Genomic DNA, 25,925 nt, shown 5'->3' with positions numbered 1-25,925 from the left:
CATATACCATTTCAAAGGACTCACTTTCAACCCAAGCAGCGCTCCGGACTCTTTTGGCATACTTGTTCTCTTGTTTAAAATAATACGTCCAATTAGACGATCGCCTTCTTTGGATGGCTGCCATGTAACAGGATGCTGTTAATTAGAAGACATTGATTAAATCATATTCATCAGAAACCAGAAAACATACATTCACTTCAAATATTGTTGTTGTGCAGAAATTCACAAACCTTTGCTGTTAATTTGTTTATCATGAGAGATAAATGATAATGATTCTCAACACCTGCTGTTCCAGGAGAGGGCACAGGGACAAATCGTACACAGGATTACACAGGATATACAGCACAGAAACATGCCAACCTGCCCAAACAGTCCATGCCAGCGTTTATAGTCCACTCGAGCCTCCTCCTATATTTTCTCATCGAACTCAATCAGCATAAACCTCTTTCCCCTTTTCCCTCATATGCTTATCTGGCTTCTCCTTAAATGCGTCTATATCATTCACCGCAACCACTCCCTCTGGTAGTGAACTCTAAGTTCCCGCTAATCTTTGGGGAAAGAGGTTTCTTCTGAATTCTCTATTTGATTTCTTGAGGATGTTTCATAATTTTAAAGACTTCTATTTGGTCACTCCTCTGTCTTCTCTTTTCAAGAGAAAAGAGACCCAGCCTCTTCATTCTCTCCTGGCAGGTATCTTATCCTAATCTGCCTGGCGTGAACAGGACAGTTTGGAGTAGGAGTTGGATGACAGTTTTACAGCTCTGCTGACTAAATAAATAGAATCAAATTGGTCAAGGGTGCGTAACAGGCATACAACCCAAACATAACCAGTATGTGCCAGGTAGGATACATTGAACATTGGGGCTAGAGTTTCTCAGAGCAGCACAGATGGCAGTCTTCAGCAAATTCGAATCATTCCCCGTGATATTAAGAAAAGGCTGAATGCACTGGATACAGCAAAGGCTATGGGCCCTGACAATATCCCAGCTGAAGACTTTTGCTCCAGAACCAGCCCGTACCCCGAGCCAAGCTGTTCAGTACAGCTATAACACTGGCATCCATCCAACAATGTGGAAAATTGCCAGGTATGTCCTGTCCACAAAAAGCAGGTCAAATCCAACCCGGCCAATCACTGTCCCATTAGCTGATTCTCAATAGGAACATAGGAAATAGGAGCAGGAGTAGACCATTTGGCCCCTTGAGTCTGCTCCACCATTCAACTAGATCATGGCTGATCTTCTATCTCAATGCCATTTTCTGCACTATCCCCATATCCCTTGATATGTTTAATATCTAGAAATCTATCAATCTCTGTCTTGAACATATTCAGTAACTGATCCTCCACAGTCCTCTGGGGTAGAGAATTCCACAGATTCACCACCGTCTGAGTGAAGAAATTTCTCCTCATCTCAGTCCTAAAAGGCCTACCTCTTACTGAGACTGTGTCCCCTGGTTCCAGACCTCCCAGCGAGGGGAAGCAGCTTTCCTGCATCAAACTCACTGCCTCAAAGGGTGTAGAGGCAGAAAACTTCATCTCATTTCAAAGTTGCCTGGATGTGCACCTGAAGTGTCATAACCTGCAGGACTACAGATCAAATGCTGGAAAGTGGAATTAGGCTGGGTGGCTCTTTTTATTGGCTGCCACAGACACGATGGGCCAATTGGCCTCCTTATATGCCATATACTTGCAAAGTTTCTGTCAATCTATGCGTGGAGCCAGAGGAAATGGGCGAGGTACTAAATGAGTACTTTGCATCAGTATTCACCAAAGAGAAGGACTTGGTGGATGATGAGTCTAGGGAAGGGAGTGTAGATAGTCTGGGTCATGTCGTTATCAAAAAGGAGGAGGTGTTGGGTGTCTTGCAAAGCATTAAGGTAGATAAGTCCCCAGGGCCTGATGGGATTTACCCCAGAATACTGAGGGAGGCAAGGGGAGAAATTGCTGGGGCCTTGACAGAAATCTTTGCATCCTCATCGGCAACAGGTGAGGTCCCAGAGGACTGGAGAACAGCCAATGTTGTTCCTTTGTTTAAGAAGGGTAGCAAGGATAATCCAGGAAATTATAGGCCGGTGAGCCTTACATCAGTGGTAGGGAAATTATTAGAGAGGATTTTTCGGGACAGGATTTAGTCCCATTTCGAAACAAGTGAACTTATTAGCGAGAGGCAGCATGGTTTTGTGAAGGGGAGGTTGTGTCTCACTAACTTGATCGAGTTTTTTGAGGAAGTGACGAAGATGATTGATGAAGGAAGGGCAGTGGATGTTATCTATATGGACTTCAGTGAAGCCTTTGACAAGGTCCCTCATGGCAGACTGGTACAAAAGCTGAAGTCACACGGGATCAGAGGTGAGCTGGCAAGATGGATACAGAACTGGCTCGGTCATAGAAGACAGAGGGTAGCAGTGGAAGGGTGCTTTTCTGAACGGAGGGATGTGACTAGTGGTGTTCCACAGGGATCAGTGCTGGGACCTTTGCTGTTTGTAAGTATATACAAATGATTTGGAGGAAAATGTAGCTGGTCTGATTAGTAAGTTTGCGGACGACACAAAGGTTGGTGAAGTTGCGGATAGTGATGAGGATTGTCAGAGGATACAGCAGGATATAGATCGGTTGGAGACTTGGGCGGAAAAATGGCAGATGGAGTTTAATCCGGACAAATGTGAGGTAATGCATTTTGGAAGGTCTAATGCAGGTGGGAAGTGTACAGTAAATGGCAGAACCCTCAGGAGTATTGACAGGCAGAGAGATCTGGGCGTACAGGTCCACAGATCACTGAAAGTGGCAACGCAGGTGGATAAGGTAGTCAAGAAGGCATACAGCATGCTTGCCTTCATCGGTCGGGGCATAGAGTATAAAAATTAGCAAGTCATGCTGCAGCTGTACAGAACCTTAGTTAGGCCACACTTGGAATATTGCGTGCAATTCTGGTCACCACACTACCAGAAGGATGTGGAGGCTTTGGAGAGGGTACAGAGGAGGTTCACCAGGATGTTGCCTGGTCTGGAGGGTATTAGCTATGAGAGGTTGGATAAACTCGGATTGTTTTCACTGGAACGACGGAGGTGGAGGGGCGACATGATAGAGGTTTACAAAGTTATGAGTGGCATGGACAGAGTGGATAGTCAGAAGCTTTTTCCCAGGGTGGAAGAGTCAGTTACTAGAGGACATAGGTTTAAGGTGAGAGGGGCAAAGTTTAGAGGGGATGTGTGAGGCAAATCCTTTGCACAGAGGGTGGTGAGTGCCTGGAACTTGCTGCCGGGGGAGGTGGTGGAAGCAGGTACGATAGCGACGTTTAAGAATCATCTTGACAAATACATGAATAGGATGGGAATAGAGGGATACGGTCCCCAGAAGTGCAGAAGGTTTTAGTTTAAACAGGCATCAAGATTGGCGCAGGCTTGGAGGCCCGAATGGCCTGTTCCTGTGCTGCACTGTTCTTTGTTCTTTGATTCGAACTTAGTCGAGCCCTGTAAAAATGTTATACGCTTCAATGAGATCAGCTCTCATTCTTCTAAACTCGAGAGAATACAGGCCCAGTCTCCTCAATCTCTCTTCATAACACACTCCCACCATCCCAGGGATCAATCTGGTGAACCTCTGTTACACTGCCTCGATGGCAAGTATATCCTTCCTTAGGTAAGGAGACCAAAACTGTTCACAATACTTCCGGTGTGGTCTCACCAATGCTCTATGCAACTGCAGCAAGACTTCTTTACTCCTGTACTCAAATCCTCTTGCAATAAAAGCCAACATACCATTTGCCTCCCTAATTGCTTGTTGCACCTGCAAGTTAGCTTTCAGTAACTTATGAACAAGGACACCCAGGTCCCTTAACACTTCCCAATCTCTTACCATTTAAGAAATACTCTGCATTTCACTTTTTCTGACCAAAGTTGATCACTCACATTATATTTCATTTACCATGTTCTTGACCACTGATTTCACCTGTCTAAATTCTCTTGAAGTCTCTTTGCATCCTCCTCACAACTCACATTCCCACTTAGTTTTGTGTCATCCGCAAGCTTGGAAATATTACATTTTGTCCCCACATCCACATCGTTGATATAGATTGTGAATAGCTCGGGCCCAAACACTGATCCTACTAGTCACAGCCTGCCAACCTGAAAATAACCTGTTTATTCCTACTCTCGGTTTTCTGTCCATTAACCGATTCTCTATCTCTGCCAGTATATTACCCCCAATCCCATGTGCTCTAATTATGCTTACTAACCTCCTGTGCGGGACCTTATCGAAAGCCTTCTGAAAATCCAAATATACCACATCCACTGGTTCCCCCTTATCTATTCTACTAGTTACAGTCTCAAAAACTCCAACAATTTTATCAAATATGATTTTCCTTTCATAAATCCATGTTGATCCTGCTAAATACTACCATTATTTTCTAAGTGTCCTGTTATCACATCCTAGAAGCATAGAAAGTTTACGGCACAGAAAGAGGCCACTTGGCCCATCATGTTTGTGCTGGCCGAAAAACATTCCATCCATTCTAATCTCACCTTCCAGCATTTGGTCTGTAGCCCTGCAGATTACGGCACTTGAGGTGCACATCCAGACATATTTTGACTGATTTGAGGGTTTCTGCCTCAACTACCCTTTCAGGCAATGAGTTCCAGACTATCACCACCCTCTGGGTGACAAAACTTGTCCTCTTCTCCCCTCTAATCTTTCTACCAATCACTTTAAATCGATGGCCCTAGTCACTGACCTCTCTGCTAAGGTAAGTAGACCTCCACTCTATCCAGGCCCCTCAAAATGTTGTACATTTCAATCAGATCTCCCCTCAGCCTTCTCTGTTTCAAGGAGAACAACTCCATTATCCAAAATAAAAACATAAAATGCTAGAAATACTCAGCAGGTCCAGCAGCATCTGGGGAGAGAGAAGCAGAGTTAATGTTTCAGGTCAGTGACCTTTCACTGACGATTTATGCAGTTTCAGCATAACCTCCCTGCTCTTATATTCTATTCCTTGGCTAATAAAGCAAAGGATTCTATGTGCCTTCTTAACCACCTTATCGACCTGTCCTGCTACTTTCAGGGATCTGTGGACATTCACTCCAAGGTCCCTCACTTCGTCTATACCTCTCAGTATTTTCCCATTAATCGTGTATTCTTTTGCCTTGTTTAACCTCCTCAAATGCATCACCTCACACTTCTCCGGGTTGAATTCCATTTGCCACTTTTCTGCCCATCTGACCAGATCATCAATATCTTCCTGCAGCCTACAGCTGTCTTCCTCGCTATCTATCACACGGCTAATCTTTGTGTCTTTTGCAAACTTCTTGATCATGCCTCCCACATTTACGTCCAAATCGTTAATATATACCACAAAAAGCAGGGGACTCAATACTGAGCCCTGCGGAACACCACTGGAAATAGCCCTCCAGTCGCAACAACACCTGTCAACAATTACCCTTTGTTTCCTGCCACTGAGCCAATTTTGTATCCACCTTGTTGCGTTTACCTGGATTCCATGGGATTTTATTTTTTTAACCAGTCTGCCATGTGGGACCTTGTCAAAAATCTTGCTAAAATCCATGCAGACGACATCAACTGCACTAGCCTCATCTATCTTCTTTGTTACTTCTCAAAAAATTCGATCAAGTTGGTCAAACAAGATCTTCCCTGAACAAATCCATGCTGACTATCCTTGATTAACCTGTGCTTTTCTAAGTGACCGTTTATCTGTCTCTCAGAATAGATTCCAATAATTTGCCCACTACTGAGGTTAGACTGACTGGCCTGTAAGTATTCTGTCTATCCCTCGCTCCCTTTTTAAACAGAGGTACAATGTTAGCAGTTCTCCAATCCTCCGGCACCACACCTGTATCCAGTGAGGACTGGAAAATGATGATCAGACCTTCCGCTATTTCCTCTCTTGCTTCTTTTAACAGCCTGGGATACATTTCATCCAGCCCGGGTAATTTATCAACTTTCAAGGATGCTAATCCCATTAATACATCCTCTCTCCCTATGCTTGTCACATCCAATACTTCACAGCCCTCTTCCTTAACTACAATATCTGCATCGCCCCCCCCCTTTTGTGAAGACAGACGCAAAGTATTCATTAAGAACAATACCAACATCTTTCGCCCCTACACATAGGTTCCTTTTTTTCAATCTTTTATGGGCCCTATTCTTTCCTTAGTTATCCTCTTACTCTTAATGTATTGATAAAACTTCACAAACCACTGACCACCTCCAGGCGCGTATCCATTGTCTCTCGAGATAAGGAGGCCCAAAAGAAAGAAAGAAAAGAAAAAGAAAAGAAGAAAAAGAAAGAATTGATAAAACATCTTTGGGTTCATCTTGATTTTGCTTGCCAATGTTCTTTCATGCCCTCTTTTTGCTTTCCTAATTTCCTTTTTGATTTTACCCCTCCACTTTCTATACTCCTCTCGGCTTTCTGCAGTATTGAGTTCTCGGTGTCAGACATAAGCTTTCCTCTTCTGCTTTATCTTACCCTGTAAGCTCCTTGCCTTGCCCCAATTGAGAACTCTAACTCCTGTTCTATCTCTATGCTTTTCCATAATTATGTTAAAACTGACTGAATTATGATCACTACCACCAAAATGCTCTCCCACTGCCACTCCTTCCACCTGCCTATCTTCATTTCCTAAAACTAAGTCTAAAACTGCACCCTCTCTTGTGGACTTGCTACATACTGGGCAAAAAAGTTCTGAATGCAGCTCAAGAATTCTCTCAATTCCCTTCACAATAAAACTATCCCAGCTAATATTGGGGTAATTAAAATTCCCGATTATTACTGCCTTTTTGTTCTTGCACTTTTCAGAGATTTGTCTACATATCTGCTCTTCCATCTCCCTCTGACTTTTTGGAGGTCTATAGTACACTCCCAGCAGTGTGATTGCCCCCTTTTTTGATCCTTTATAATAGATTCCAGCACTTTCCCTACTACTGATGTCAGGCTAATAGATCTGGTCATTCACTGTTCTCTCTCTCCTTCCTTTCTTAAATAGTGGGGTTACATTTGCTACCTTCCAATCTTCAGGAATAATTCCAGAATCTACAGAATTTTGGAAGATCATCACCAACACATTCACTGGGCTGGATTTTACCAAACCCATGATGTCGGGCTCGGTGGCAGGGTTAGGGGTTGGGGTGGTTCCAGAAGATGGTTGTTGCAGAGGCCCGCCACAGAGGCCAATACCGGGAGGGCCCGGCCCAATCCTCCCAGCAGTGGCGAGGCTCCTTGGGTGATGGGAACCGGATTTAAGTATTTAAATTAATGAGATGAATAAATGTAAATCAACCGACCTTGAATCTTCTGGGCCTGCCGTGATCTTCGGCCTAACGGCCGGCACTCCCACACCTTCAATTCCCCATCTGGGGAAAGCAGACATGACACTGGTGGGGAGGGGGCAGGAGGTAAGATTTCTACTGCCGGTGGGGGCAGGGCGGGGGGTGGGGGGGAAATGGGGTCAAATAAGCATCATCAGTTTAGGGGATGATGAGAACGGGTGCACTTTCAACTTTGTGCAGTCTTGGGTTGGGGGCGGAGGTCAGAACTCAAAGGTCAGTGTTTTGGTGGAGGGAAAGGGTAAAAACCTACTGTAATTTTTATTGGGGGATTAGAAAGGGGCATTACAATTTTATTTTGTAAATTTGAGGGGGAAGGGGTTCACTTTAAAAATTCATATTTGCCAGCAGGGTTGACTGCCCTTTAAAAATGGTGCTAGTGGACAATCTGTCCCCTCCACATGATTACAGGGGCGGGGAGCTGGGCTGCCCTGGCTATTTAAATGAGCCACCACGTGGGAGATCGCGGCGGCTGTTCGGCGTGCGGCCAGCTCACCGCTGGGAACGATGGCAGGCTCTTAGAATCCAGCCCACTATCTCCATAGCCACCTCTTTCAATACTGGGCGATGCAGATCATCAGGTCCAGGGGATTGATCAACTTTCAGTTCCAGTACTACTTTTTTTCTAATACCTTCTTCTTTCAGTTCCTCATTCTCGCTAGTTCTTTGTTTCATTAATATTTCTGGGAGGTTTTTTTTGTATCTTCCTCCATGAAGACAGACACAAAGTACTTGTTTTGTTTCTCTGCTGTTTCCTTATTCACCATTATAAATTCTCCTGTCTCTGCCAGTAATGGGTTCACATTTGTTTTTGCTAATCTTTCCCTTTTGACATGCCTATGGAAGCTCTTACAGTCAATTTTTATGTTTCTTGCTAGCTTACTTTCATATTCCATTTTCTCGTTCTTTATCAGTTTCTTGGTCCTCCTTTGCTGAATTCTAAAATGCTCCCAGCCCTCAGGCTTACTACTTTTTTGGCAACTTTATAAGCCTCTTCCTTTAATCTCATACAATTTTTAACTTCTCTTGTTAGCTATGGTTGGATCACCTTTCCTGTTGGGTTTTTGTGCCTCAAAGGAATGTAAATTTGTTGTAAGCCATATATTAATTCTTTAAATGCTAGCCATTACCTGTCTACGACTATACCTTTTAATGTAGTTTCCCAATCTACCACAGCCAACTTGCCCCTCATCTTTGTAGTTTCCTTTGTTTAGATTTAAGACTCTTGTTTCGGATTGAACTGCATCACTTTCAAACTTAAGGTAAAATTCTACCATGTTATGGTCACTCTTCTCTAGAGGCTCCTTTACCACGAGATTATTAATTAGCCCTTTCTTATTGCACAATACCAGATCTAAAATAGCCCGTCCTCTAATTGGTTCCTCAAGATACTGTTCTAGAAAAGCATCTTGTATACTTTCCAGGAATTCATCCTCCACGGCAGTTATGTTTACCCAGTCTACATACAGATTGGAGTTCCCCATGATTGCTGTATTACCCTTGTTACATGCACCTCTAATTTCCTGATTAATACCATGCCCTACATTACTGCTACTATTTGGTGTCCTATAGACAACTCTTACCAATGTTTGCTGCCCCTTGTCGTTTCTTAGCTCCACCCAAACTGATTCTACATCTTGATCCTTCAATCTAAAATCCGCTCTCACTTAGGGGGAGGCGATGGTGTAGTGGTAATGTCACTAGGCTAGTAATCCAGAGGCCTAGGCTAATGCTCTGGGGACATGGGTTCAAATTCCACCACGGCAGATGGTGAAATTTGAATTCAATTCATAAAATCTGTAATTAAAAAGCTAGTCTAATGGTGACCATGAAACCATTGTCAATTGTTGTTTAAAACCCATTTGGTTCACTAATGCTCTTTAGGGAAGGAAATCTGCCATCTTACATGGTCTGGTCTATATGTGACTCCAGACCCACAGCAATGTAGTTGACTCTTAAATGCCCTCTGAAATGGCTAAGCAAGCGACTCAGTTGTATCAAACCACTACAAAATCTAAGAAAAGGAACTCCCTCCCTAACTGTACAGCAGGTGTACCTACACCACATGGACTGCCACGGTTCAAAAAGGCAGCTCACCATCACCTTCTCAAGGGCAATTAGGTATGGGCAATAAATGCTGGTCTTGCCAGTGATGCCCACATCCCATGAATGAATTTAAAAATGTACAGCGTTAACCTACCTCCTTTACCTTATTGTCTATCCTTCCTAAATGTCAAATACCCTTGAACATTCAGTTCCAAGATCTGCAGCCACATCTCCGTAATGGCAATTAGATCAGACCTGTTTACTTCTATTTGTGCTGTCAATTCATCGAGCTTGTTGCGATTGCTGCGTGCATTCAGATAGAGTGCCTTTAATTCTATCTTTTTATCATTTTCCCAACCTCTAGCCTTATCAGCTGATGCACTCTTAGGTTTGCATGCTCTGTCCCTTCCTGCAGGACTCTTCAGTTCCCTTATTGCTTTCTTGCTCTCTAACCTTCTCTCTCTTTACATTATCACATCTTCCCTCACTTGATCCCTCACCCCACCATTTCATTCAAAACCCTCTCCACTGCTCTTGTTTTATGACTCGCCTGAACACTGGCCCCAACAAGGTTCAGGTGAAGACGGATCCAATGGTATAACTCCCACTTTCCCCAATACTGGTGCCAGTGCCCCATGAATCCAAACCCATTTCTCTCACACCAATCATTGAGCCATGCATTTAACTCTCTAATCTTATTTACCCGAGTAGAAATTGGCTCGTTGCTTGGAGGCTCTGCTTGTTAATTTAGCTCCTAGCTGCTCATACACCCTATGCAAACATAGTCAGTGATATTACTGTCAACAAAGCAGTGTAATCTGACTATAGTCAGTGATATGACAGTAAATAGTGCAATGCAATCTGAATACAGTCAGTGACATTACTGTCAGCAGTTCAGTGTAATTTGCATATAGTCAGTGATATCACTGTGAATAGAGCCGTGTAATCTGAATACAGTCAGTGATATCACTGTGAATAGAGCCCTGTAATCTGAATACAGTCAGTGATATCACTGTGAATAGAGCCCTGTAATCTGAATATAGTCAGTGATATCACTGTGAATAGAGCCGTGTAATCTGAATACAGTCAGTGGTATCACTGTGAATAGAGCCCTGTAATCTGAATACAGTCAGTGATATCACTGTGAATAGAGCCGTGTAATCTGAATACAGTCAGTGATATCACTGTGAATAGAGCCGTGTAATCTGAATACAGTCAGTGATATCACTGTGAATAGAGCCGTGTAATCTGAATACAGTCAGTGGTATCACTGTGAATAGAGCCCTGTAATCTGAATACAGTCAGTGATATCACTGTGAATAGAGCCGTGTAATCTGAATACAGTCAGTGGTATCACTGTGAATAGAGCCCTATAATCTGAATATAGTCAGTGATATCACTGTGAATAGAGCCGTGTAATCTGAATACAGTCAGTGGTATCACTGTGAATAGAGCCCTGTAATCTGAATACAGTCAGTGATATTACTGTGAGTAGAGCCGTGTAATCTGAATACAGTCAGTGATATTACTGTGAATAGAGCCCTGTAATCTGAATACAGTCAATGATATTACTGTGAATAGAGCCGTGTAATCTGAATACAGTCAGTGATTGACTGTGAATAGAGCCGTGAAATCTGAATACAGTCAGTGTTATTACTGTGAACAGAGCCCTGTAATCTGAATACAGTCAGTGATATCACTGTGAATAGAGCCGTGTAATCTGAATACAGTCAGTGATATTACTGTGAATAGAGCCCTGTAATCTGAATACAGTCAGTGATATTACTGTGAGTAGAGCCGTGTAATCTGAATACAGTCAGTGGTATCACTGTGAATAGAGCCCTGTAATCTGAATACAGTCAATGATATTACTGTGAATAGAGCCGTGTAATCTGAATACAGTCAGTGATTGACTGTGAATAGAGCCGTGAAATCTGAATACAGTCAGTGTTATTACTGTGAATAGAGCCCTGTAATCTGAATGCAGTCAGGGATATCACTGTGAATATTGCCGTGTAATCTGAATACAGTCAGTGATATTACTGTGAATAGAGCCGTGTAATCTGAATACAGTTAGTGATATTACTGTGAATAGAGCCGTGTAATCTGAATACAGTCAGTGGTATCACTGTGAATAGTGCCGTGTAATCTGAATACAGTCAGTGGTATCACTGTGAATAGAGCCGTGTAATCTGAATACAGTCAGTGGTATCACTGTGAATAGAGCCCTGTAATCTGAATACAGTCAGTGGTATCACTGTGAAGAGAGCCGTGTAATCTGAATACAGTCAGTGATTGACTGTGAATAGAGCCGTGAAATCTGAATACAGTCAGTGTTATTACTGTGAATAGAGCCATGAATTCTGAATACAGTCAGTGATATTACTGTGAATAGAGCCGTGTAATCTGAATACAGTCAGTGATATTACTGTGAATAGAGCCCTGTAATCTGAATACAGTCAATGATATTACTGTGAATAGAGCCGTGTAATCTGAATACAGTCAGTGATTGACTGTGAATAGAGCCGTGAAATCTGAATACAGTCAGTGTTATTACTGTGAATAGAGCCCTGTAATCTGAATGCAGTCAGGGATATCACTGTGAATATTGCCGTGTAATCTGAATACAGTCAGTGATATTACTGTGAATAGAGCCGTGTAATCTGAATACAGTTAGTGATATTACTGTGAATAGAGCCGTGTAATCTGAATACAGTCAGTGGTATCACTGTGAATAGAGCCGTGTAATCTGAATACAGTCAGTGGTATCACTGTGAATAGAGCCGTGTAATCTGAATACAGTCAGTGGTATCACTGTGAATAGAGCCCTGTAATCTGAATACAGTCAGTGGTATCACTGTGAATAGAGCCGTGTAATCTGAATACTGTCAGTGATTGACTGTGAATAGAGCCGTGAAATCTGAATACAGTCAGTGTTATTACTGTGAATAGAGCCATGAATTCTGAATACAGTCAGTGATATTACTGTGAATAGAGCCGTGTAATCTGAATACAGTCAGTGATATTACTGTGAATAGAGCCGTGTAATCTGAATACAGTCAGTGATTTACTGTGAATAGAGCCGTGTAATCTGAATACAGTCAGTGATATTACTGTGAATGGAGCCATGTAATCTGAATACAGTCAGTGACATCACTGTAAATAGAGCCGTGTAATCTGAATACAGTCAGTGATATTACTGTGAATAGAGCCGTGTAATCTGAATACAGTCAGTGATTTACTGTGAATAGAGCCGTGTAATCTGAATACAGTCAGTGATTTACTGTGAATAGAGCCGTGTAATCTGAATACAGTCAGTGATTTACTGTGAATAGAGCCGTGTAATCTGAATACAGTCAGTGATATTACTGTGAATAGAGCCGTGTAATCTGAATACAGTCAGTGATATTACTGTGAATAGAGCCGTGTAATCTGAATACAGTCAGTGATTTACTGTGAATAGAGCCGTGTAATCTGAATACAGTCAGTGGTATCACTGTGAATAGAGCCGTGTAATCTGAATACAGTCAGTGATTGACTGTGAATAGAGCCGTGAAATCTGAATACAGTCAGTGTTATTACTGTGAATAGAGCCATGAATTCTGAATACAGTCAGTGATATTACTGTGAATAGAGCCGTGTAATCTGAATACAGTCAGTGATATTACTGTGAATAGAGCCGTGTAATCTGAATACAGTCAGTGATTTACTGTGAATAGAGCCGTGTAATCTGAATACAGTCAGTGGTATCACTGTGAATAGAGCCGTGTAATCTGAATACAGTCAGTGATTGACTGTGAATAGAGCCGTGAAATCTGAATACAGTCAGTGTTATTACTGTGAATAGAGCCCTGTAATCTGAATACAGTCAGTGATATTACTGTGAATAGAGCCGTGTAATCTAAATACAGTCAGTGATATTACTGTGAATAGAGCCGTGTAATCTGAATACAGTTAGTGATATTACTGTGAATAGAGCCGTGTAATCTGAATACAGTCAGTGGTATCACTGTGAATAGAGCCGTGTAATCTGAATACAGTCAGTGGTATCACTGTGAATAGAGCCGTGTAATCTGAATACAGTCAGTGGTATCACTGTGAATAGAGCCCTGTAATCTGAATACAGTCAGTGGTATCACTGTGAATAGAGCCGTGTAATCTGAATACAGTCAGTGATTGACTGTGAATAGAGCCGTGAAATCTGAATACAGTCAGTGTTATTACTGTGAATAGAGCCATGAATTCTGAATACAGTCAGTGATATTACTGTGAATAGAGCCGTGTAATCTGAATACAGTCAGTGATATTACTGTGAATAGAGCCGTGTAATCTGAATACAGTTAGTGATATTACTGTGAATAGAGCCGTGTAATCTGAATACAGTCAGTGGTATCACTGTGAATAGAGCCGTGTAATCTGAATACAGTCAGTGGTATCACTGTGAATAGAGCCCTGTAATCTGAATACAGTCAGTGGTATCACTGTGAATAGAGCCGTGTAATCTGAATACAGTCAGTGATTGACTGTGAATAGAGCCGTGAAATCTGAATACAGTCAGTGTTATTACAGTGAATAGAGCCATGAATTCTGAATACAGTCAGTGATATTACTGTGAATAGAGCCGTGTAATCTGAATACAGTCAGTGATTGACTGTGAATAGAGCCGTGAAATCTGAATACAGTCAGTGTTATTACTGTGAATAGAGCCATGAATTCTGAATACAGTCAGTGATATTACTGTGAATAGAGCCGTGTAATCTGAATACAGTCAGTGATATTACTGTGAATAGAGCCGTGTAATCTGAATACAGTCAGTGATTTACTGTGAATAGAGCCGTGAAATCTGAATACAGTCAGTGTTATTACTGTGAATAGAGCCATGAATTCTGAATACAGTCAGTGATATTACTGTGAATAGAGCCGTGTAATCTGAATACAGTCAGTGATATTACTGTGAATAGAGCCGTGTAATCTGAATACAGTCAGTGATTTACTGTGAATAGAGCCGTGTAATCTGAATACAGTCAGTGATTGACTGTGAATAGAGCCGTGAAATCTGAATACAGTCAGTGTTATTACTGTGAATAGAGCCATGAATTCTGAATACAGTCAGTGTTATTACAGTGAATAGAGCCATGAATTCTGAATACAGTCAGTGATATTACTGTGAATAGAGCCGTGTAATCTGAATACAGTCAGTGATTGACTGTGAATAGAGCCGTGAAATCTGAATACAGTCAGTGTTATTACTGTGAATAGAGCCATGAATTCTGAATACAGTCAGTGATATTACTGTGAATAGAGCCGTGTAATCTGAATACAGTCAGTGATATTACTGTGAATAGAGCCGTGTAATCTGAATACAGTCAGTGATTTACTGTGAATAGAGCCGTGTAATCTGAATACAGTCAGTGATATTACTGTGAATGGAGCCATGTAATCTGAATACAGTCAGTGACATCACTGTAAATAGAGCCGTGTAATCTGAATACAGTCAGTGATATTACTGTGAATAGAGCCGTGTAATCTGAATACAGTCAGTGATTTACTGTGAATAGAGCCGTGTAATCTGAATACAGTCAGTGATTTACTGTGAATAGAGCCGTGTAATCTGAATACAGTCAGTGATTTACTGTGAATAGAGCCGTGTAATCTGAATACAGTCAGTGATATTACTGTGAATAGAGCCGTGTAATCTGAATACAGTCAGTGATATTACTGTGAATAGAGCCGTGTAATCTGAATACAGTCAGTGATTTACTGTGAATAGAGCCGTGTAATCTGAATACAGTCAGTGGTATCACTGTGAATAGAGCCGTGTAATCTGAATACAGTCAGTGATTGACTGTGAATAGAGCCGTGAAATCTGAATACAGTCAGTGTTATTACTGTGAATAGAGCCATGAATTCTGAATACAGTCAGTGATATTACTGTGAATAGAGCCGTGTAATCTGAATACAGTCAGTGATATTACTGTGAATAGAGCCGTGTAATCTGAATACAGTCAGTGACATCACAGTGAATAGAGCCGTGTAATCTGAATACAGTCAGTTTTATTACAGTCAATCTATGTGTAATCTGCATATTGTTATGAAAGTGATTCTGTTTTCTGTTAAATATATTTTTTGAGGAATTCATAGTCAAACTGAAGAAATGTTGGACCAGTTTTTGTTTCAAGAGGGTCATCAAGAGGACACTGAAAGAACTGGTTTGGCAACAACGTTTGCTGATTGTCACATGACTCAAGTTAAAAATATAACAGGAAACTGGTAACTGGGGAATATGTGGGCAGAGAAGTGACAGTCACGCGCCCCTTGATAGGACACGCCCGGGAGCAGCAGCGCACACCTGAGAGAGCAGCAAACTCGCAAGCTTTTATTTGTAGTGTCAGTGTGTTTTTACCTTCTGGAATGAAGTAACGTTAGCGCCTGTTGCTTAAGAAGTGTCATGGAGGAAGAGACAGCTTTTTGCTGAATGTTTAAAGAGTCAAGCCTGCAGAAGGAAAAGAGAATTCCCAAGGAAGGAGAGAAGACTGCAACCTAGCTCAGTTCTCCAGCACCTCTCCAAAACACCCTGAGAAGTCCACTGTGTCAACTCATCTTATCTCCTGTCTCTGAAGAAAAGCCTGCTAAATTGATTCTCAACACCACCTGAAAGGAACTGTTCTAAAGATCCCAGTGTCCTGTCTACGTGTATTCAGAGGCCAGACTGTATACCCATTTTGGAACACAACATACCTCATCTGCTGTTTTCTTCAAGAATGAATAAGTATTCAGCCAACTGCTTTTTTGTCTGGAAACCGAACTCTGAACAAAAATCCCTTTTATTTTTCTGGTTAACCGGTGTATGTCCATGCATGTGTGTGTGTGAGTATAAGGGGCTAAGGTAAAAAGAGAACTTGAAAATTTCAATCTGTGTGTTTATGTTTTACTTCATTACTGGTTAAGACTTGTAATAAACTGATAATTTTGTAGTTCATTAAAGAAACCTGGTTCGTGTGTTTTATTCTGGGAAAAATAGAGTTTATGATTGACCGTATTGGTAAATGGGAAGATTTAAAATATATGTTGTGACCTCTGGAGAAGTGAGACGAGAATAAACAGTGCACTCCTCCCATCTCAGTTGTAACAATATAGTCAGTGACATTACAGTCAATAGTGCATTGTAATCTGAATATAGTTAGTGATATTACTGTCAATATTGTGTTGAAATTGAGTAGTGTGTGCGTGTCTGAGTTTGTCTGTGTGTGTTTGTGTTTGTGTGTGTCTGGGTTTGTATTGGTACTAAGATTCATCTCTGTGTTTGTGTGTGGCCACTGAGATTGAGCATGTTTATGGGATGTGACTGTTGCCTGCAAGCCAGCACTTATTCCCCATCTCTAACTGTGCCAGGGAAAATGGTGGTGAACTGCCTTCTTGAACTGCTACTTTCCACGTGGTGTCAGTACTCCACAGTTCTGTTAGGAATGGAATTCCATGATTTTGACCCAGCGACAGTAAAGGAATGGTGATATAGTTTCAAGTCAGGATGGTGTGTGATTTGAAGGGGAACTTGCAGGTGGTGTTGATCCCATGTGTCTGCTGCTCTTGCCCTTCTAGGTGGTAGAGGCCGCGGGTTTGGAAGGGGCTGTCTAAGGAGTGTTGGTGAGTTGCTGCAGTGCATCTTGTAGATGACACACACTACTGCCACAGTGAGTTGGTGGTGAAGGGAGTGAATGTTGAAGGTAGTGGATGGGGTGCCAATCAAGCGGGCTGCTTTGTCCTGGATGGTGTCGAGCTTCTTGAGTGTTGTTGGAGCTGCACTTATCTTGGTGAGTGGAGAGTTTGCCATCACATTCCTGATTTGTGCCTTGTAGATAGTGGACAGGCTTTGGGGAGTACGGAAGTGAGTTACTCATTGCAGAATTCCCAGCTTCTGACCTGCTCATGTAGCTACATTATTTATATGGCTATTCCAGTTCAGTTTGTGGTTAATGACAACCCCCAGTATGTTGACGGTCAAGGATTCAGCCATGGTAATCCATTGGACATCCGGTATTTACGAATGAGAAGGGGTGTATTACTGAAGAGGACGGTGTGAAACAGACTGGTAAGCTCGAGGAAGTGCTCGTTAGGAGGGAAGATGTGTTGGGGTTTTTGAATAACTTGAAGATAGACAAGTCTCCCGGGCCTGACGGGGTATATCCAAGGATGTTATGGGAAGCAAGGGATGAAATTGCAGAGCCGCTGGCAATGATCTTTTCATCTTCTCTGTTGACGGGGGTGGTACCAGGTGATTGGAGGGTGGCAAATGTTGTGCCCCTGTTCAAGAAAGGAAATAGGAACAACCCTGGGAATTACAGGCCAGTTAGTCTTACTTCGGTGGTAGGCAAGTTGATGGAAAAGGTGCTGAGGGATAGGATTTCTGAGCATCTGGAAAGACACTGCTTGATTCGGGACAGTCAGCACGGTTTTGTGAGGGGTAGGTCTTGCCTCACAAGCCTGATTGAATTCTTTGAGCAGGTGACCAAGCAAGTGGATGAGGGTAAACCAGTGGATGTGGTGTACATGGATTTTAGTAAGGCATTTGATAAGGTCCCCCATGGTAGACTTATGGAGAAAGTCAGGAGGCATGGGACAGTGGGGAATGTGGCCAGTTGGATTAAGAATTGGCTAACTGATAGAAGGCAGAGAGTGGTCTTAGATGGTAAATACTCAGCCTGGAGCCCAGTTACCAGTGGCGTGCCACAGGGATCAGTTCTGGGTCCTCTCCTGTTTGTGATTTTTATTAACGACTTGGATGAGGAAGTCGAAGGGTGGGTCAGTAAATTTGCAGATGATACAAAGGTTGGTGGAGTTGTGGATACCGAGGAGGGCTATTGTCGTCTGCAAAGGGACTTGGATAGGTTGCAGTGCTGGGCTGAAAAGTGGCAGATGGAGTTTAACCCTGAAAAGTGTGAGGTCGTCCATTTTGGAAGGACAAACACGAATGCAAAATACTGGGTTAACGGTAGGGTTCTTGGGCATGTGGAGGAGCAGAGAGACCTTGGGGTCTATGTGCATAGATCGTTGAAAGTTGCAACTCAAGTGGATAGGGCTGTGAAGAAGGCATATGGGGTGTTAGCGTTCATTAGCAGAGGGATTGAATTTAAGAGCCGTGAGGTGATGATGCAGCTGTACAGGACCTTGGTAAGGCCTCATTTGGAGTACTGTGTGCAGTTCTGGTCGCCTCATTTTAGGAAGGATGTGGAAGCCTTGGAGAGGGTGCAGAGGAGATTTACCAGGATGTTGCCTGGAATGGAGAATAAGTCTTACGAGGAAAGGCTGAACATTCTAGGCCTCTTCTCATTAGAACGGAGAAGGATGAGGGGTGACATGATAGAGGTTTATAAGATGATCAGGGGAATAGATAGGGTAGACAGTCAGAAACTTTTTCCCCGGGTGGAGCAAAGCGTTACAAGGGGTCATAAATTTAAGGTGAAGGGTGGGAGATATAAGGGGGATGTCAGGGGAAGGTTCTTTACCCAGAGAGTGGTCGGGGCATGGAATGCCTTGCCTGGGGAAGTTGTTGAGTCAGAAACTTTAGGGACTTTCAAACGGCTTTTAGATAGGTATATGGATAAAGGAGAATGATGGGGTATAGATTAAATTGTCCTTGACAGAGGACAAAGGATCGGCACAACATCGTGGGCCGAAGGGCCTGTTCTGTGCTGTATTTTTCTATGTTCTATGTTCTAAATGCTGTCTTGGTGTCAAGGGCAGTCCATCTCAACTCACCTCCGGAATGCAGCACACTGACTATATTCAGATTAAACTGCACAATTGACTTAAATATCTTGGTTGGACCTTGGACACTACCCTAAGGAACTCCTGCAGTGATGTCCTGGAGCTGAGATGATTGACCTCCAACAACCACAACCATCTTCCTTTGCGCTAGGTATAACTCTAACCAGCACAGAGTTTTCCCCCTGATTCCCATTGATTTATGAATGGGAAATTATGTTTGATGAGCCTGTTGGAGTTTTTTGAGGATGTTACTAACAAAATTGATAAAGGGAGTCAGTGGACATTGTATCTTTGAATTTTCATCAGGCTTTTGATAAAGTCCTCCACAGGAGGTTGGTTAGCAAAATTAAATCACATGGGATAGGAGGTAATATATTGGCTTGCATTAAGGATTGGTGAACAGGCAGAAAACAGAGAGTAGAAATGAACAGGTCATTCTCACATTAGCAGGCTGTGACTAGTGGGTTACTGCAAGGATTAGTACTAGGGCCCCAGCTGTTCACAATATATATCAATGATCTGGATGTGGGGACCAAGTGTAATATTTCCAAGTTCGCGTATGATACAAAACTAGGTGGGAATGTGTGTTGTGAGGAAGATGCAAAGTGGCTTCAAAGGGATTTGGACAGACTTAGTGCAAGAACATGGCAGATGGAATATAATGTGTAAAAATGTGAGGTTATCCACTTTGGTAGGAGGAATAGATGTGCAGAGTATTTCTTCAATGGTAAGAGATTAGAAAGTGTAGATGTACAAAGGGACCTGGGTGTCCTTGTCAATAAGGCACTGAAAGCTAACATGTAGGTGCAGCAAGGAATTAGGAAGGCAAATGGTATGTTAGCCTTTAACGCAAGAGGATTTGAGTACAGGAGTAGTGAAGTCTTGCTTTAATTGTCTAGAATCGTGGTTAGACAGCACCTGGAGTACTGTGTGCAGTTCTGGTCCCCTTACACTAGGAAGGATATTATTGCCAGAGAGGGAGTGCAACGAAGATTCACCAGACTTGTTCCCGGATGGTGGTTCTGTCCTATGAAGAGAGATTGGGTAAACTGGGCCCGTATTCTCTCGAGTTTTGAAGAAAGAGAGGTGATCTTATTGAAACCCACAAAATACTGAAAGGGATAGACAGGATAGATGCAGGTAAGATGTTTTCCCTGGTTGGGGAGTCTAGAACCAGGGGACAACATTTCAAAATAAGGTGGAAGCCACTTAGAACAGAGATGAGGAGAAATTTCTTTACTCAGAGGGTTGTAAATCTTTGGAATTCTCGACCCCAGAGGGCTGTGGAAGCTCAGTCATTGAGTATGTTTATAGCAGAGATTGACAGATTTCTAAATACCAATTACATAAAGGGATATGAGGCAAGGGTAGGAAAAAGGCATTGAAGTGGATGATCAATCATGATCATATTGAATGGCGGAGCAGGTTTAATGGGCTGAATGGCCTACTCCTGCTCCTATGTTCCTTGATGACACTGCAGTATTGACAGTGTCACCGTGTATATTTAGATTGCACTGCACTATGGACAGCCATATCACTGACGATACTCAGTTTAAATTGCACTATTGACAGTAATATGAGTGATAATATTTACAGTACAAGGCAATATTAACAGAAAATTCACTGACTATATTCAGATTGCACTGCACTATTGTCAGTATTATTACTGACTATAATCTTAATGCCATCATACATTCCACTGATGTTTCCTGTGTCGGAGGCCAGCTGAATACGACTGCATAGGTGCTGCCAATAGTCATTTGCACAGTCTTCAGAAGAAGGAATTTTCCTCCACACAAGATCAGGGGACAGGTTGTTCAACCTTGCCCGTCTAAGAGCGAAGACCAAAGTACGGAAAGTCCTCATCAGGGACCTCCTCTTTGCTGACGATGCTGCATTAACATCCCACACCTGAGGGGCAGGATCCATGGGAAACCCCTCGAACTGTATCGGGAAAATTTTCATTTGCTGTAAAATGTAGAAATGTAATTGGCATGACAAATGTGAAATGGAAGGGTTGTGAGGCAACTCATGATTGTAATGAAGCAAACGGACCTCCTTTGCACTGTTTGTATTTTTTGACTTGGTGCTGTTTGAAACTGGTAATGTAATTTTTACAGATTTTTATGAATAAAGTATATTTTGGAAATTTAAAAAAAAATAATGTCACTGACAATATGCAGATTACACTGCACTATGGACAGTAATGTCACGAATGATGTGCAGATTACACGGCACTGTTGACAGTTACGTCACTGACGATATGCAAATTGCACTGCATCGTTGACAGTAACGTCACTGACAGTGACAAGAGGAGGCTACCTTCTGAGACAGACTACAACAGCTCCGGTTGTTTGCAAGAACTGCAAGGAGGAAGGGCATCAGACCAAGGACTGTAAGCAGACTAAGTGTTGCAACTTGTGCAGCCATCTCTACAAAACCTGCCCCAAACGCTGCCTCAGTTATGCTCAGCCGGCAAGGTCCAAGGAAAGGCCAGGAGAAGGTTTGACGAAGGTGTCCGGTGTTCGAAAGGAGACAAGCAACCTTCTCTGCAGTGAGGAATTTCAACCCGAGAAGTCGAAGAAAGGGGAGGCAGCTGAAACCAGCGACCCAGCACCTACCCTGCACCCGGAAATCCCTCCTCCACAGACAGAATCAATGGAGGAGGAGGCAGCAGATGGACAAACAGGTCAGTGGCAAGTGGTACAAAGGAAAACCACAAAGAAAAAACATCCAAAAGCGGAACAGGCCACCACCCAAACCAGTGTCAAGAGGAGGCTACCATCTGAGACAGACTACAACAGCTCCTCTTCACTGGACGAGGAAATGCTGGAACGACAGCCCCTTCAAAAGAGGCGGCAGAACACCAAGGAGATGGAAGATAAAGCCCACCAGCCTCCGGGCACGGGAAGCTGTGATGGGCCCGGCGTGCCCCAACCCCAAAGCGCCACACGTAACGACGTGGCCAGCGCATCCCAGCTCCGGGACACCGAGAGCAAAGACACGTCTGGCGCACCTCAGCTCCGGGATGCCAGGAGCAATGATGTTTTCGAGGAGGAACAGAGGAGACCAGCAGAGGAAAACCCAACCCTTGCTGCCTACAAGACCCCCCCCGATGTCACCCCAGTGGAACAAACCCTGCATGAAAAACCAGGAGGGGTTTCTGAGTCCAACTAACGTGAAACAGCTTGTGCACACGATGGGTATGCAGGAACATCCCGAAGGACTGGGACTAGCAAGGATAAATGGTATGGAAAGTAACAAATAACTTTTAAAAAATAGGTGCAAGAATTGCTTCCATTAATATGCATAGCATTAAATCCACTACGCGATGTGTTTCAACCTTGGATTACCTTGCCAAGGTCAAAGCTGACCTACTGTTTCTGCAGGAGTGTGGAATACCACACCTCAGCACCTACAGGCAGTGGTCGCGATGGTGGTCCCACGGGCTATCGATCTGGTCAGGGGGTAATGATTCCCATTCCTCCGGCCTGGGTATTCTGCTGCGGGGAGATAACTTCACCATCTCCGAAGTTAAGGAGGTGGTGGGCGGTCGCCTTCTCGTAGCAGATGTAATGTACAACAACGCTCCGCTCCGGTTGATCAACGTCTACGCCCTGGTACAACACAGTGAGCGGCTGACCTTCTTCTAACAGCTCCCACTGCTGCTGGCAACATCCAGGCCGGTCATCCTAGGCGGTGACTTCAACTGGATCAACGATGCGGCTGGACGATCTGGCAGTGATGACAGCAAACTGGACGCTACGTCCAGATTTCTAATAGAAACAGTTAAAGATGCCAAACTGCACGACGTCTTCAGCAAACCTGCAGACGGAGCGCAGCGCAGATACACATGGTCAAGATCGGACGGGTCTGCCCGTTCCTGCATTGACTTCCTGCTTGTGTCCCATGCAGTCACGGTCGGATCCATCAACGTCAAGCCGGTGTTCTTCTTTGACCATTGTCTCTTACTGGCCGACTGTCACATACAGGACGACCAGCGGGTTGGCAGAGGGACGTGCAAGCTCAATGCTACACTGCTAACCCCAGAGAGTGTTGAGGAACTCAAAAGGGATTACAAAGATTGGAGGACCATAAAACCCCTCTTTGAGTCTCCAGTTCACTGGTGGGAAGCGACCAAGGAGAACATCAAGAGGTTCTTCATCCACAAAGGTGTTCAGAGGGCGAGAGAGAGACAGAGGGAAATGTCCCGACTCCAGAAAAGTATGCAAAATCTGCTCCGGCTGCAGTCGATGGGAGTCGAGGTCAAGGAGGATCTCCATGAGGTGAAGAGCCAGCAGGCCTCGCTCTTTGCCACGGAGACCTCCAAGATCATCTTCCGGTCCAGAGTCCGCTCCATCGAGCAGGATGAGACGTGTTCGCATTACTTCTTCCAAAAGGTACACAGAGAGAGCTCTGTTATCAGCAGCCTGAAGGAAGAGGATGGCTCAGTGACGTCTTCGCAGTCCGACATACTAAGGATCAGCAAATCCTTTCATGCTGGGCTGTATGACACGAAGCCCACAGACAGCAGAGCCTCCCAGTCCTTCCTGTCATCTATCACAGAGGTCTTAGGTGACAGCACAAGGGAGAGTCTGGACAAGCCACAAACTCTGGACGAGGGCCGTCGAGTCCTTCGAGACGAGTAAAACTCCCGGAAGCGACAGCTTACCGGTCGAGTTGTATTCGGCCGTGTGGGACTGGGTCGGCCCGGACCTGCTGGAATTATATGAGAGCATGCTCCTGGCCGGCAGCATATTTTATTTATTTATTTAGAGATACAGCACTGAAACAGGCCCTTCGGCCCACCGTGTCTGTGCCGACCATCAACCACCAATTTATACTAATCCTACGCTAATCCCATATTCCTACCACATCCCCACCTTCCCTATATTCCCCGACCACCTACCTATATTAGGGGCAATTTAAAATGGCCAATTTACCTATCAACCTGCAAGTCTTTGGCTGTGGGAGGAAACCGGTGCACGCGGCGAAAACCCACGCAGACACAGGGAGAACTTGCAAACTCCGCACAGGCATTACCCAGAATTGAACCCGGGTCGCTGGAGCTGTGAGGCTGCGGTGCTAACCACTGCGCCACTGTGCCGCCCGTCATGTCAGAATCCATGAGGAAAGGCATCATCACCCTCATCTACAAGCGGAAGTGGGAGAGGGCAGAAATCAGAAATTCGAGCCCCATCTCACTGCTTAATGTTGACTACAAGATTCATCCAAAGTCATAGCCAGTCGAGTCAAGTCTGCTCTGGAGTTGGTGATCCACCCTGATCAGACCTGTACTGTACCCGGCAGTAAGATCTCTGATAGTTTCGCGCTACTCAGGGATACGATCGCCTATGTACGGGACAGGAGGGTGGACACCTGCCTCATCAGCCTGGACCAGGAGAAGGCTTTTGACAGGATATTGCACACCTTCATGATGGACGTGCTTTCCAAAATGGGGTTTGGGGAGGGAATCTGCAATAGGATCAAACTGCTCCACACAAACATCAGTAGCACGGTCTCAAACAATGGGTGGGAATTGGAAAGTTTCCTGATCCAATCTGGAGTCAGACAGGGCTGTCCTCTCTCCCCTGTCTTGTTTGCTTGCTGCATTGAACCCTTTGCTGAGTCTATTAGGAAGGATGCGAGCATAAGAGGAGTGACAATCCCAGGCAGTGGAGGCACTCAGGTTAAAACCTCCCTGTACATGGATGACGTCGACGTCTTCTGTTCGGATCCGCTGTCGGTGCGCGGACTGATGAGCATCTGCGACCAGTTCGAACTGGCCTCGGGAGCCAAAGTTAACCACGGCAAGAGCGAGGCCATGTTCTTTGGGAATTGGGCTGTCCGATCCCTTGTCCCCTTCACCGTCAGGTCAGATTACCTGAAGGTGCTGGGGATATGGTTCGGAAGGGCCGGGGCGTGCACCAAAACCTGGGAGGAGCGAGTAGCCAAGGTACGACACAAGTTGAGCATGTGAGGGCAGCGATCTCTCTCCATTGGGTTTAAGAACATGGTGATCAGGTGCGAGGCGCTCATGTTATTGCTGTAAGTGGCGCAGGTCTGGCCCATACCCAACTCCTGCGCTGTGGCGGTCACCCGAGCCATTTTCCGCTTCATCTGGGGATCTAAAATGGACCGGGTCCGGAGGGACATGATGTTCAAACCTCTGAATAAGGGCGGGAAAAATGTACCCAACGTGGCCGTCATCCTGATGACTACCTTCGTGTGCGGCTGCATCAAGCTGTGTGTAGAGCTCCAGTACGCAAACTCCAAGTGTCACTACGAGCTGAGGTTCTATCTGTCCCCGGTGTTGCGAAGGATGGGCCTGGTCACATTTCCGCGGAACGCTCCATGCAGCTGGACCGTGCCGTACCACCTATCCTTCGTGGAGCAGTTTCTGCGGGAAAACACCTTTGACCACCGATCCATCAGGCAGTAGTCTGCACGGAATGTCCTCAAGGCCCTACGGGAAAAGGAGACGGTGGATCCTGTTGGATGGTTCCCCGAGCAGACCGCCAAAGTCATATGGCGGAATGCCTCATCACCAGAACTTTCAAACAAGCACCAAGATGTAGCTTGGCTGGTGGTGAGAAGAGCCCTCCCCGTCAGATCCTTCCTGCACGCCCGAAGTCTCGCCCCCTCCGCACAATGCCCCTGCGGTGGCTGTGGTGGGGTTGCCCACCTCCTCCTGGAATGTGTCTTTGCAAAGCAGGTGTGGGAAGAGATGCAGTGGTTTTTGTTGAGGTTCATCCCAAGCAGCTCTGTAACACAG

The 25,925-nt window shown here is 44.3% G+C and overlaps 1 protein-coding gene across 18 annotated transcripts in view; it reads right to left on the bottom strand.

Moving 5' to 3' along the window:
• Window positions 1-25,925, bottom strand: part of LOC137353703 (regulating synaptic membrane exocytosis protein 3-like) — a 1,492,914-nt gene that overhangs the window by 422,658 nt on the left and 1,044,331 nt on the right. For all 18 annotated transcript variants that reach the window (XM_068020069.1, XM_068020075.1, XM_068020096.1 and 15 more), the window contains one exon: window positions 25-135. In XM_068020069.1, the coding sequence (XP_067876170.1) occupies window positions 25-135 (111 nt within the window). The remainder of the gene's footprint in view (window positions 1-24; window positions 136-25,925) is intronic.

This window comes from Heterodontus francisci, chromosome 3 (genome assembly GCF_036365525.1).
Source record: "Heterodontus francisci isolate sHetFra1 chromosome 3, sHetFra1.hap1, whole genome shotgun sequence".
NCBI lineage: Eukaryota > Metazoa > Chordata > Chondrichthyes > Heterodontiformes > Heterodontidae > Heterodontus > Heterodontus francisci.
Note: the sequence above shows the minus strand (reverse complement) of the source record. Positions and strands in the feature narration are given on the sequence as shown.